The sequence below is a fragment of the Spea bombifrons genome, chromosome 7 (genome assembly GCF_027358695.1).
Source record: "Spea bombifrons isolate aSpeBom1 chromosome 7, aSpeBom1.2.pri, whole genome shotgun sequence".
NCBI lineage: Eukaryota > Metazoa > Chordata > Amphibia > Anura > Pelobatidae > Spea > Spea bombifrons.
In genome coordinates, this window is record NC_071093.1 from 3577652 (window position 1) to 3591960 (window position 14309).

General features: G+C 42.9%; 2 protein-coding genes across 3 annotated transcripts in view; one reads left to right on the forward strand and one right to left on the reverse strand.

Moving 5' to 3' along the window:
• The first annotated feature begins 866 nt into the window (after positions 1–866).
• LOC128502036 (rac GTPase-activating protein 1-like) lies at positions 867–10236 on the forward strand. The gene is made up of 16 exons (XM_053471731.1): positions 867–951; positions 1033–1235; positions 1864–1991; positions 2195–2273; positions 3412–3462; positions 4612–4692; positions 6001–6130; positions 6831–6940; positions 7153–7326; positions 7413–7508; positions 7991–8189; positions 8455–8560; positions 8775–8907; positions 9269–9368; positions 9663–9716; positions 10145–10236. The coding sequence occupies exons 1-16, from the start codon at positions 867–869 to the stop codon at positions 10234–10236; spliced, it is 1821 nt and encodes a 606-aa protein (XP_053327706.1).
• A 1326-nt stretch (positions 10237–11562) lies between these two features.
• GMPPA (GDP-mannose pyrophosphorylase A) overlaps positions 11563–14309 on the reverse strand; it is a 63350-nt gene continuing 60603 nt past the window's right edge. For both annotated transcript variants that reach the window (XM_053472148.1, XM_053472147.1), the window contains exons 8-13: positions 13460–13591; positions 13190–13287; positions 13053–13099; positions 12666–12758; positions 12390–12558; positions 11563–11926 (exon numbers count right to left, since the gene is read on the reverse strand). In XM_053472148.1, coding sequence (XP_053328123.1) covers positions 11826–11926; positions 12390–12558; positions 12666–12758; positions 13053–13099; positions 13190–13287; positions 13460–13591 — 640 coding nt within the window. In that variant the 3' untranslated portion in view covers positions 11563–11825. The remainder of the gene's footprint in view (positions 11927–12389; positions 12559–12665; positions 12759–13052; positions 13100–13189; positions 13288–13459; positions 13592–14309) is intronic.

Consider the following 14309-nt stretch of genomic DNA (forward strand, 5'->3'; position numbering starts at 1 on the left):
GCTTACATTAGCCCCCCTCCAGCGTGCTATTAATAGAGCGAGCCGTCGGTAAGGGTGCAGATTCCTACGGCCGAGTTTAATGATCGTTGTGCGTTTGCGTCTCCCGGCCAAGGTTCATATGGAGAACTAGGTGGAAAAAAACCCCAAGCGTTTGCATTTATCAATTATAACTCAATATGTTGCAAGTTCAGCGTTTTTTGTTTTGGGGAAAACGCACAACTGCTTCAAATTTCCGTTTTAAATTAATTATTGCTATACATTTTTGAGCTTTTACTTTTGTTTGGTGGGCGATTAACAAATCTTTTTGTCGCTTTGTTACAAACGTCTATCGCTACAGGCCCTGGTGGCTTGGAAATTTAGGTGTTTCTGCATATTATAATATAAGACAGCTGTATATTTAGTTATTTTGTGTTTTTCTAGGCCAATCTGCTAGAATTCTTATACTGCCTTTGGTAAACAATAGAATGACTCGGTCTCAAGCATCCAGCCTGATACTAGGACTAATGAGTTTGTGGAGAAACTGACTTTATTAGCATTGCCATAAAGCATCAGCTCAGTGTGGTGTTTGAGCCGGGAAAGTCACCCAAAATATCACATGACTGACAGCAGCGGCGGCTCCAGGTCTGCGGAGAAAAGGAGTATATTGCAACAAAATTAGAGAAAAACAGTTTTTACTATATACAGCGCTGGGGGTTTATGCTCAAGGAGACTTTTTGTTTGTTTGTTTTCTCTTTGTGGACTTCACCTTTTAACCCCTTAAGGATAATGGGCGGTCCCTAAACCCATTGAAAACAATGCATTTTGAGCCCGTACATGTACAGGCTTTGTCATTAAGGGGTTAAGCATTGGCATGTTTCTGTTACAGGATGGGGGAAACTCGTAAGCGAGCGCTGCAGTCCTACCTCGACCAGATCCTAAAGATGATTGAATTTAATGTCACCGCAGAAGATGGTAAGGGCCGCTTCATACATTCAGTCTTCACGATGATTGCTCCATGTAAGCTTTTTCTCTTTCCCTCTCTCTCTCTCCAAGAGTTTATCCAAGTTGCCCAAAGTTTTGATGCATCAAGAAAAAAATGGCAGCAGGCGGAAAGAGAGCTACGGGAGAAACGAGAGACTTTGCTGAAATGTGAGAGTGATCGGTCAGCGCTGCAAGTGATGCTTAAGCATGCGCGGAACCAGGTGGAAGTGGAGATGAGGAAACGCCAGAAGATCGAGATGGAGCTGGTCAAAGTGGTAATGGTTTTTCGTACCTGGGTCCAATCGTTCATTGGCTGGTCTGAATGTACAAAACCAGTCCGGGTTTATGCTGCTGGAACACCGACACCTGAAGGGTCCCTGTGCCCAAAGTAAAAAGAGACTACCAACAACGTATCGGTGAACATGTATTCAGAGTAAGGGTATAACAGGAGCCAGGAATTTTCAACCTTATTAAATGGTAACCTAAACGGTGTAAATGTATTCTAATGTATGTACACGGATGTCAATGTTACAGAATGTAAGTATAGCTCAATAGTCATTACCCTACTAATCCATATGGAAATGAACATAGATGGTATGGGGTATGTGGTTATGTGAGTTAAGTGTAAAATCATCTCTTGATCTATACTTTTTGTATCGCCTTTACGGTTGTAGATCATCTATTCAGATTAGACCTACAGTCTTTACATCTGTAATAAAAATGATGGTTATCTATAAAAAGCCACGGCAGCTGATTAAATGTTTGTGCTGATTAGACTCATCCAATCAGTTGTTATGGTGGTAAGAAGACTATTTCTCAAACTTTTGAACCTGTACCACTTGACCCCTATTCAGTGTAGATGTACAATATGTCACGGTTTTCGTTTTTCTCCTGTGTTTGAAGGAACGTCAACTCCAGCTGGTCGGTGATCTCATAACGAATGATGGTCAGACGGCTGCCCCCCTCAGTGACTCTGTTCTAGCGGTTTTTGGTAGAGACAAAGTCAGATCTGCAGCCCAGGATGGAAACAGGTTAGGGCTGCAAACTGGTTTATATGGGAAATCCTCCGTGTGATCTGTATAGGGATTATCGCCTATAACCATGTGATGTTGAGTATTACTGGAGGTGCATACAGCTGAGCACCAGTCCCCTTACTCGCCCTGTTTTTTTTGTACGTCTGCACAGTTTTCTTCCAATGAGGTGGAAATATATGTATATAATTTTTGTGTTTTAGGCTCTCCGTTGTTGATGAATCGTGTGCATCTTTCTTGTCTTATTCTGGGATTAGCTACGATCGAACGGATGACGACCTGGTGAGATTATCCTATTTTTGAAGATCCATAGACTGATTGGAAGGGCATTGGGGAGTTCTCACACTTTCTTTAGGCTCGCAGTAATGATGTAGGATTATAACTCTTAACCCCACACTTAAATCTGCTTGAATATAAGAGTATCTCTTCTCCTTCCTTTAGTTTTCTTCCCGTTCCCTTATCCCCCAGGACTGACTCTGGACCTTATGGGGTCCTTGTAATGCACAGTTTTTTTCCCTTTTACACTATGCCCTTGCTGTATTCATTCTTCTGACAACTGGTTTATATTTATTAATAAAATAAAACCACAAAATCTCATTCCATCCAATTTAAATGCTAATTTCTGTCCCTTTCGGTGTTACCGGGAGTCTTTCGCTGAGCGTTCAGCCGAGAAAGGTCCCTGTGGGGAGCCTTCTCCCCCCGCCACGCTGTTTAGCGCTCCCTCCCCGCTCCCGAGAATACAACCTGTTTGTAATTTGCTTTCCTTAATGTTTTTGAACCATCCAAAGCTGCCTGCGGTTTCTCCCAGAGGCGTCATTCATATCTTGCTGGTGAGATGGCTGCTGTCTCGGGTACGCGGTGTTTAGGGGTTGTGTCGCTCGTCCTGATCATCTACACATCCTTCTCATTTACCCCGAGAAATCGCTCTGTTACTGGATACATAGTTGGCAAACAGCATTCGATGGTTTCTATCAACTCGCCCATTCATAGATCTCGTGGGTGTCCAATGTGGTCAACAGGCATGCACATTGTGCCCTAAAACTGGGCTATCCAGTTTGTTTACTTGTATTACTTGTAGTTGCAATCTATGTCCTGGGCTTGACCTGCATTGTTTAAGCAGACCAGGCTATAAACACTAGAGCATTGCTATTTTCTCTGTATTGGGATGAGGCAATAATCTAAGACATTATATGATAGCAAACACCCAACATAATATGAAATACGACACGTGCTCCTGTTTATATTGCAACGAGATTTAAAAAAAAAAAAAAAAGTAAATTTGTGTAAATATAGATTTAATATTGGGGATGATCTGGAACGTGGCTTTCCCTTTAAGAAGTCTAATTCCTTCGAGGTTTGTCCTACAGTACCATGAGATAATCCCAGTTTGTGATATTGTGTTAACGTTTATATTCTGTAGGATCTGGACGAGCCGGCGGCGAGACCCGTTAAACCAAAGCCGGAGAGAAGGGTAAGCGATGCTCCTTTGTTTTGATTTCCGAGAGACCATCTGATCGGAGAAATGAGCTGACATTCAAATGTTCCCTCTCGCTACTTTGTAGCCGAATGCAAACTGCTCGCACATTCTTTATTTTATCACCTCTGGCAGATGTAATATATATACAGTATAAATTACAATCCGTAAATATTAGCCTCTTTTCCTGGCCTCCGCGCGTCTTATCTGTCACGTCGGGGGAACGGAGGGTCAGGTGTTATTAATGCCAGAGAAAGACCAGCCTGACTTCATTTGTCAGCAAACTGCCCGGAATCAATAAAAAGTTCATTATTTGGATACAAGGCCCCTGCAGGGTTTGGCAGAATCTCCTCATAAATCATCAACCTGGTACCAGGGAGCTGGCCTTCTCGGCGCGTGCCAGAGCCCTTTATCCTACTCTGCCGGAGATACAGGGGTAGTTGCTGGGCTGCCCTGCCGAGCCCTGTAAACAGAAGCCGCCTGTACCGGTATAGCAGACGTGGCTTCCTGCAAATGGTCCATGCGTGTTGTTGTTGTTGTTGTTTATCAAGAACTTGTAGCCGACACTTCTGTGGGCACGCAATAAGGTGACGTTTTTGGACAGTTCAGCCTTTATTAGGTTTTCTCTGTAGACCAAACAATTCATATACTTTATAATCCAGGAGAAGGGATAACATTATGCCTGCATTAAACTAACATTTAACTACTATACACTAATTCTCTCCTCTACCATGATTACCTCTTTCGACTCCTGTGTTCCGGATTTCACACGTACTGCGACCCTTCTCTCCGACACCCCAATGAAGCCATCTGAACGACCAACAACCTCTGCAGATCATCCCGACTATCAACTCATCCCCATCCAAACCGTCCTCTCCTACTCTTTCACTTCCCCCTCAACCACTGACTAGATTGTAAGCTCACAAGAGCAGGGCCCTCTTCGCCTTTTTGTACCGGTTTGTTATTGTGTGTGATTGTAAATTATTTTTACTGCCTGATTGTAACAGCGCTACAGACTCTGCAGGCGCTATAAATATAAGTGTGATGTAACTCATTGTTTTCAGTGGCTATCGCAAGGCAGCGTGGCCATTTGGTTTGCGAGATGTAATAGACCTTAACTAATCCCTAACTACGTCTCCATTTCAGCGTTCATCTCTTGCTCCGCTGATCGCTCCTCTCTTGAAAAGGTCTAGTCAGAGCGCTGTGGCTGCAGTTGTGGCTGAGAATGTAAGTAACGCCATCAGCATCAACCATACCACATAGGGGGTGTATTCACTAACCTGTGAGTTTGCTGGGAAGTTGGTCCCTTGGCCAGGACGACTGAGCCCATCCTACACAGCAAAATCAGTGAGATGCCCTTCAGACAAATACCTTGCTGTATAAGTTATACATTATACAGGGCCGGCTTTTTTAAAAGTGAGATCAGGGAGATGAAATGTTGGACACCACCTAACTTTAGGGAGCGCTTGGCTAGCCCTGCTTGTGTGTGGCTTCCATCTTCACTTTATAAGATCGGCGACGGGCACAATATGATTAGGTCCATCTCCTACTTGCCTTTGGCTCGCCAACAAGCCGGCAGCGTCTGAGCCAGGTTAGGCACGGAGCCGTAACAACCGGCAGGGGAAGGCCTGCTGCTTATTTCTGGGTTATCGTTTGATAAAACCAAGCTGTCTGGAACGATAACCTCCGTTTGTCTGGTCAGGATAACATCTCCCATCTCCCCCAGCGAGCTGTGCAGTTAACAGATGCTGCAATGTCACAATAATAATCACAGTAATGTGATTCCAATGAGATTGGTAGCTCAGCCGGTGTTATCTGTGTGCGTTTGAACTACAATACATAGTAGTCCTTTTGCACAGGATCACTTTAGGCAAAGCTGAAGTTAATAAGCAACTGTATGATTCCCCCTGAGATCGTGGAATTTGACCTTTTTTCATTTCTGCATTCCTCTTATTTTTTTTTTTGATTTATTTATGTTGCAGCATTAAGCTGAACAAACTTTAAGATGATTCTTTTAATATATATATATAGTGTCTTCCGATGTTTAATGCAAACATTAGAGTGCGGTAGATGAGTGCAAAAGGGAATTAATGACTGATTGTCCGGCATATTTGTATAGACAAATTTTTACATTGATTCTTCTCTTTTTGCGATGTGCTCCCTGTTTATTAAAAATAGATCTGCTGTCTGCAAAATGCACTGGTCCCCAATTATTAGATGTTGTTAATCCACTACTCTCTAAACCAAGGAACATCACTACTCTCTAGTCAGAGATACATCGCCCTGCATTACAGCACAGATGGTTGTTGCGCTTTTGTGGTGAGAGATCGCCATCTGCTGGGTTATAGCAGAATTGCTCTGCATCCAGGACCAAAGTTTGTCTGTCCAAAGGGTCCTTGGCATCGTATTATAAAATGATGACATCACAGATGTGTGCGTTACAAAGAAAGCTTTACTTTACTGACAGGGTATGTGCCATGTCTTACATGATCGCACACTTTACATTTTTTTGGTATGGTATGTTTTGGGGTGTAGGTCAAAGAAATGGTTATTGCAAAAACCACAATGTGCATCTCTGACGAAGGCCCCATCCACGCAGTGTCCACCGTGGAAGCCGTGCCCCGCCGCAAATCGCGCAGGAGCCGCGCACTTCTCTGCCTGCAAGGTAATCCTCCTGTACAAGTTTATTTTATTTTTAATTTGAATCTTAGTGTATTAAGGGACATAGGTGGGGAAGTCAATTTGTTTAGTTGGCAGACTGGTGACTTCTGTTGCGGTAGCGTCCTGGCCTTGTCTGTATTCACATAATCTCATCATTGATTTCTGGGGGGAACTGCTTTTAGGTAGGCTTTGTTCATAGGTAGTCTGCATTCAAAATATAGTCCCATTCGGTACGATGTGCGCCCAGAGCCGCAAGTAAATGTACAGATCGCAGGCCGAATGGTGTTAAGATCTCTTTGCCTGCAGCTTCATATAAAAATTAACTTATAAAGTGAAGAGTCATTACTTTGCATGTGCTTTTGTATAGCCGTGTTGCAATGTAACATCTTGTTTTACTTTTTGTGTCTTTCTTTATCTAATTTCTTGCTTGCAAGTCTGCTGGTTCGATGGATTAAATATTTCTGCAAACATTGTAAATCCCGGTCAGGTGCAATGTTTCTTGTTAAATATTCATATAGTGGCAAATCATGCAGCTCTTCTTACGGTCCATACGGTCTGGTACTCGTAGCGAAAATCACTATGCGACTGCTCATTTTAACAGTAAGCATTCGTCACCCCCTACCTAGGCGTTTTCAGGAATTGTTTTAGGGGTATATAAATATATAGTGCGTTGGAATATGAGTTTTTCCTCCTTATGTTCACAGATCAGTCATGCATGCTAACCAAAATTACTGAAGCCGTGGAGCCAGACCATGAGACCGTGCCATCAGCTCCTGGTAACCAAACGCAGGCACACTCTTTCCTATCCAAAACGGTGAGAAAATGGGTTGCCGCTGTATCCCATCATGTTTTTACTAAAAGGTGTATTCCTAAAAACTCCTTAAAGAAACCCTCCAGTCTGTATTACTGATAACACTGTGTGCGCTAAACCCATGATGTCTGTTTATATATTCAAATGGTTTATGTATGTTTCTGTTCTAAATGCTTGCTGTTTTAAGTGAGATGTCTGATGGGGTTCACTTTCAGATGATCCGAGCGGAGATCTGTGCAGTTTGCGGACAAAAAACACGTTTTGGGAAGATGTCTTTGAAATGCAGAGACTGTCGGATTTTGATTCATCCAGAGTGTAAGGAATACTGCGCTAAAGAATGTTCCTCTGGGTCATCGCCAGCTCAGAGAGCATGTCCCAAAAACGGACAGGTAATGATAGATCTATAGTGACACCTAGCGGAGAATTCTAGCAGCCTCTTCGCCTTAATCTCTGAACACTATTTTCTTTTGCACAGGGAGTCCTGGCTGATTACGCTCCGGTAACATCTCCGAGAGTGCCCAGCCTGGTGATACAATGTGTCAATGAAATTGAGAAACGCGGGCTCAGCGAGGTAGGTCTCCCACTGCACATTGGCCACATATTTAAACCCCTTGGGTATGGAGGACGTTATATTACGTCCTTGCAAAACAGTCACTTAAAGCCTGGGATGTAATATTAGGTCCTCCTCTGCTTTCACTGATCAAGTTGAATTCCCTCCGGAATCAGAGGAGGGCTGCTGCTGTCTGGAAGTCTGGGCAGACCAGCGACAGCCCGTCGGAGCCATTTGCGAGCCAGTGATTGCTTCCGAAAGAGTGCCAGAGGCAGAGGACAGAGTTGAGAGGTTCTTGAACCATCTTAGGTTTGACTATTTATTATGCAGGACCGTCTTACCCCTTCCAGCACAAAAAGCTGACTAGGGTCGAACCTTCATAATGTCGAATTAAGTCAAAAAGGTGGAATGTGTAACTTTTTGCAGACTCCTGATTGATTGAATATATATGTGAAACCCCTAAAATAACAAAATATATCATTTCTGTGGGATCTCAATACCAGAGAGGAATCTACAGGCTTTCAGGGGGCGATCGCCAGGTCAAGGATCTGAAGCAGAAACTTCTCTGCGGCAAAGCCAAGGCACAACAGCTAGCCAAAGAAGACATCCATGCGGTGTGTGGGGCTCTGAAGGATTTTCTGCGCAACCTGGAAGAACCTCTGCTCACTTTCTCCCTGCACTCTCTGTTTATGGACGCTGCCGGTATGGAGAGAGACAAATTGTGTTCGGGGATTTACTAGGAGAGTTAAATGCATTTCCTTATTCCTATATTAAAGCCATTTCTCACAGACTGCTGATTAAAATATAATTCCCTACATGTTAAAAAATATCAGTTTGCTTTTATGCTCTGTTTATAAAAATATGAATGACTTCACATGTACAATAATTGTAATTGGACCTCGTTTAGACATTTAGACAAATTACATATATAAACAACTGAAACATGTATACACTTTTGGATGCCTAGATATTCTAGATGAGAACGATGCAAAAGCTGAGATTTGCCAAGCAGTTCATGAGCTCCCTGCGCCCAACAGAGACACTCTGGCCTTTCTGATCTTGCACCTGTACAGGTAACCCAAACCCGCGTTTGTATAATACCACCAGCTCGGCATCTACCCAAACTGAGCTCCCGCGATGGGCTTGTTCCCCCACACCTTGCTGCATTGTACTTTTAGAACTTACAAAACCACTACTTTTTTTTGTGTTTTTTTTTCTCAATATTTAGTTATTTATGAAATATTTTATGTACCAGTTTTGACTGAACCTGCAATCCGTGCTTTGCAGGGTAATGCGTAGCCATGAATGCAAGATGGACAAAGTGAACCTGTCCCGGGTCTTTGGTCCCACTGTAGTGGGCTATTCCATGCCAAAACCCAGTCCCGTCATGATGATGCAGGACACCCCTCGACAAGCAAAGGTGAATGCTTTAAATCAGCAACATTTAAGAAATCTGTAATAAAATTGTGTATTCAGTCCCTGCTCATCACTGACCTTCCCTGCAGGAGGAGATGTTTGTGTAGCAAAGGTGATATCTTTGTTTTATAAATGATACAGAAATTAGAAAAGGGATGCATGTGGGGGTTATTTAGGTGCCCAAAATGCCCACAGGAGACCATTTCATGTGTTCGTCTGTATCAATAATACTTCTTTACTAAATAATCATATACAATGTTTACACAATAATATGTATTATTCCTCCCCACTGTCCTCCCTCCCCTGTTAAGTGGTCCATTTAAGAAGGTACGCGTCGTGTGAATTGGTAAATCTCCTCTTCTCAGGTAATGCTTCTGCTCCTCTCGGTGCCGTGCAGTTTCTGGAACCAGTTTCTCTCAAATGATCAAGAAAATCTGAACTGTGACTCTGTTACTGCGGCTCAGGGTGAGAAATCTGAAAACTTCTGTCCACCAGATTGGCTTAAAATGTACCAAGTAAGCCTAAACCCAAAGGCCAGGACGTTCTGGGACAGAAGGAGAGACGTTTATTCATGATTGTAAAACCCAATACTATACGGAATACGTTAAAACTGGGCAGTTAACATCCATGAACCCATATGAAATAAATTGTTCTAGTTGTGTTTTTAATTTATTTTTTTTTAATCTATGAAAGACGCTTGTCCTAGATTTCTGCGTCGCACGAACACAACACCGAACTGATCATCCTCTTTCTATATAGGACGTCTCTTTCACCCCCTGACTTCCCCAGAGATGAATTTAGCCAAGTCTGTTCCTGCGAGAGGTTCTTCCATTTATTTGTAAGTTAATTACTTGTCTCCAATATTCATTTTTTCTTTTTCCCTCCTGCTACCGGGGTTTTACGTAAAGCTGCCCATGGGCACCTATTTTAGGTGGGTGGCTATATGGTGTTAAACATTATCTGAGCCCATCTCAGCGTTATAACCATGGAGAACGGCTCAGATACCGGTATACAGGCTGCCCAAGGCAGCTGCCTCAGAGGTGAGTTTTAAATCTGCAGTTTTGGGTACCCTGGCATCCTTCTGTCTTTGGAAGAACTCTCAATACCCTCAGCCGCAGGCCACCCCATCCTTCCCAATTTTGACGCAATCTGTAATACTTCACTGTAGTTCAGCAGCATGTCTTACGGGGTCTGTGAGAAACGAGGTGGGTGTTTTTGTTAACCAGTATCTGCTTTATTTTTTTTATTTTTTTTTTCTTGTTCTTCCAGGGTACCATCCAACGCCGACATCCCCCGAAAACCTGGGAGATTGTTCACCTCTCCCAATGCTTAAGGAACAGGAGGATTGAGGATGTCCCTTAATGTAACAAAAACAGAAGATTTAAAGCATTGATCTAACGTTTAATAATTTTGACGAGAGAAAGAACTTGTAATGACCAATAAGCACAGAGGTGTTATTTCTACGTCTTCTCTAAGCACTTATGCTTCGGATCTGAGTGGTGTTGGGGTCTCTGGGTCGATGTGCGAGTCACATGAATCTTTTTTCAATCGTCACCTCAGCAACTGGACAAGTTGGATATTATCCTTCACTAAAATATATTTGTAACTATAATATATTTATATTTAAAATAAAAGGAACAGTAGCAGATACTTGTGATTTTTGGCTGCCATTCTTGTGTTAGAAGCCCGTGTTCCTCTCTGATATCTATGGGGATTTGAATCCGGAGCTGGACCCTGACAGATTCTGCCATGTTCATACGCATTCTGTATTTGGGCTCAGAGTTCAGTGACGCTGGGACCCTGCATTGTGACTGCAATCCCGCCACATTCATTCTGCAACATTTCAAGTGACAAAAGCAGGGGACTCTTACTCTAGGGCCAAATTTTCTGCAAGTTGCAGACCTGAAACTGCCAATATTGCATATCAAACATGGCAAGGAAGTTTTTTGGGTCCAAAATTACTATACGCAACAGTGTGCATCAATTCGCCCATATAAATTGTTTAAGCATAGAAACATAGAAGTTTGTCAGCAGATAACTATTTGGCCCATCTATCTGCCCAAGCAGAAAAACACAGAAAAATAGCGTCTATTAGTAGATATATATCCCCAATTTAATAGAATATATTTCCTAATATATTAACCAATATAATGTAATAGATTTCCAATATAATTAAATTTATATTCCTAATATATTGTAATATAATTATATTTACTAATATCAGATTTATATTTACTAATATAGTGTAGTAGGTGTTCTTACTGGGGATCATGCATACAGAATTATTCAGGTGCTGTTTGAAACATGGTCCAAACACCAATCAATGTTATGGGCCTGCCAATTGGCCCATTCTGTTGCCCACTATAAAGAAAAGAGGTCACCATTACACCCGTTAATTCATCCAACTGACCTTTTCGGGAAATGCGCAGGAACTTAAAACTTTTTTTAAAACAGATTTATTATTTTTTTTTGCTCTTTTTGGTGGCCTTACAGCCTTCCCCTCTATCAACTTTTACAAAACTGCTTTAAACCCCAGACTGCAGGCTCTTTGATTGGCTTCAAACCCCCCAATATATATCTGGCACACAAGGTCTCAACACTTTAGTGGGAGGTTAAGGGCAAGCTTGAAGATGATTTAATGAAGCACATGTTCAGAATCTGTGACCGGCTTATTTTGTGCATCTGACTTTATTAAAGTGGCGAGATTACCCATCAGGTTAATATATATATATACACACAGCTAGTCATGTTTAAGTTAAATGCGAGTAATCGATCGTCCAAGTATTCCTGTCCTTCGTGCCTGAAAGGTGGGACGTGTCACAAATGTACAACTCCATGTACTTTTCTGCCATTTGTGGCATTTGTGGACGGTTGGCCCGGAGCGATTGCTTTTTTTCCCTGAAGCACAGAGCGGTTCCCACTCTACAGAATTATCTGATTCTTGAAACTGCGGCTCAGTTCTTTGTGCGGGAGGACGATGGAGTTTAATATAACAACCTCGGCAGGTATTGACACGTTACATCCTGAAAGCAAAATAGGACATTTAAACTAAGTGGTCAGATATGTTAACCAACTGCGTTGGATCTCATAACTTAAACAAATCAGAAAACACTTTATTTTCTTAAAATGTCATTTGTTTCTTCCCCACACTTTTGACTGCAAAACTATAGCCTTTAAGGGAGAACAGGGTAATTGCGTTATTAGAAATCAGAGAGCTCTAGCGAACTCAGCAGGACCCCAAAACTGCAGAGACCAAAATTCTGTAAAATCAGTATAAAAACCCCGTTACCACCAGTCAGAATTCTGCCGCAGTACAAATCAATATGGAGTTAAAGCCGGCAAACCTGATACTCTGTGTAAGCTCAGCCAACGTTAACACAGGTGTACATGTGTAGATTGTAACGGGCGAGTCAGTATATAATATATGTAATATTTGTGCATGAAGCCGGTTTAAAATAAATCAAAGGCAAAAAGAGAACTCCTTACCTAGAATTGTTATAGATGGGGTCAGCTTCCCCTCTCGGAACAAGGTCTCACTGTCTATCTTGGCATAGGGGTCATTAGGATTGGGGTCACTTGGAGTCCCCTCCACTCGAGCCCAGCGTCCGATGCTGCTGTCCCATCCGACAATGGTGTTTAACACACAGCTGTGATCCTAGTGAACAAGACGAGTCGGTGTGTAAAGGATGATCATTGCTCTGGTGGCTGCAGCGATGGGACTGCTAGTCATAGGGTACACGTAACATGGGGTACACCTCTCACCTGTAGGATGGCTCCATGCAGAATGATTGACTCTCTTACTCTCACCCCGGCTCCGATAATTACTCCCATACCTATGGAAACGTTCGGCCCCAACTGCAAAGAAAAAATGGGCATTAACAAAAGACAGAATGTAGAATATATTTTATTATGGGTGGGACACATGCAAGCAAATTACCCAATCCGAGATTATAAAGTACAGCTAAAAGACAGAATATCCAGACTGTCCCTATCCAGACAATAACTCCATTAAATGGATTAATCTGTGTACCAGCATGGGGGGTAAACAGGGAACTAACGGGGGAAACCCTAAGGTTCTGCTGCTTTCTATAACAGATAGGGTGCAGCCCGGCCCCTGCGCAGACCACCCTGCTGTAGGTCATTTCTCACCACTGCAGAAGGATCCACTTTGGCTGTAGGATGAATATATACATTTCCTATAATAAAAGAGATGCACGTGGGTTACGGATTTGGCCCTATTACACAATAAAGGCAAATACCCATTTACTTAAGCTGTGTATGGTTACCTAGGATCGTGGGACCACCGTCCTTGGTCACAGCGAGCCGCTCCGGGTGCGTCGTGTGGTACTGGGTTAGGTACAGGCGGCTGGCGTAAATTGCCGACCTGCGTAGAAATAAACAATTTTTCCTCGTCAGTCTCCTGGTTGGACGCTTTCCACGTGCCTTACGCTCAGACAGACGCTGATGGACGTTTTATTACAGCACATGGAAGGATGTAGGTCATCCGTCTCTAGTACGGAATACCTGTGTTTCGGGTTTTCGCCCCCTTTTCTCACCCTGCTGATTTAATCTGGCTCCAGAACCCATCTGTTTTGTACACGTAAAGCCGGCCGCGTCCTGCCAAAGCCGTGAACACGTCCTGCTCCAGCCGAATGACCTCCGTCCGCTGCCAGCTCGAGTTCTCCTCGCTGTGGGTGCAAAAGCACGAGAAATGAGATCGCTTCCCTTTTAAGAGCAAAAGCATTTAATTAAACTCTTTAAAGGGCCAAATTACTTGGCGGATTAGCCAAGGTGCGACGTTGAGGTCCTTGTTATTCCGTGCTGGGATGAGACGTTGGTGTTGAGTTCTCAGTCTTCAGGAAGAAGCTTTAATACGGCAGATTAACATCTCAAAGGACACGAGAGGAAACGTTTTAATCGACTTCCAAAAACACATCGCTGACAATTAACTATAACTTGGGAGTCTAATGCGATCCCCTGTACTAACGTATCTGCCTCTTACTGGCGCTTTGAGTAATCTCTCTTCTTAACCTCTTGTGTGCCAACCAGTAAGGAAGGAAGAGTTCCTTACACCTGCACAGCACTCATAGGGTTAAGGGGAATTAAAAATAAAATATGGATAATTTATATGCAAGGTGTGTGTGACGTTCCCGGCATTCCTTCCCTCTTAAAAGATTGCAGAACTTAATAAATAATTTACCAATGCTACAAATTTCACCTTCACACCGTGCATTAATCGCGGCCATCTCGGACCCTCATGGATGAGAAGACACAGGACCCCGCTGAGTCTCTCTAAAGCTCATTGGGAGCTTCTGTGGGCTATTCAAATAAAACTCACAGAGCCGCAGCCAACCTGTAGACTCGCCAGGGACGGACATCACCAAGTGTCTTATCCAAGCAATCAAA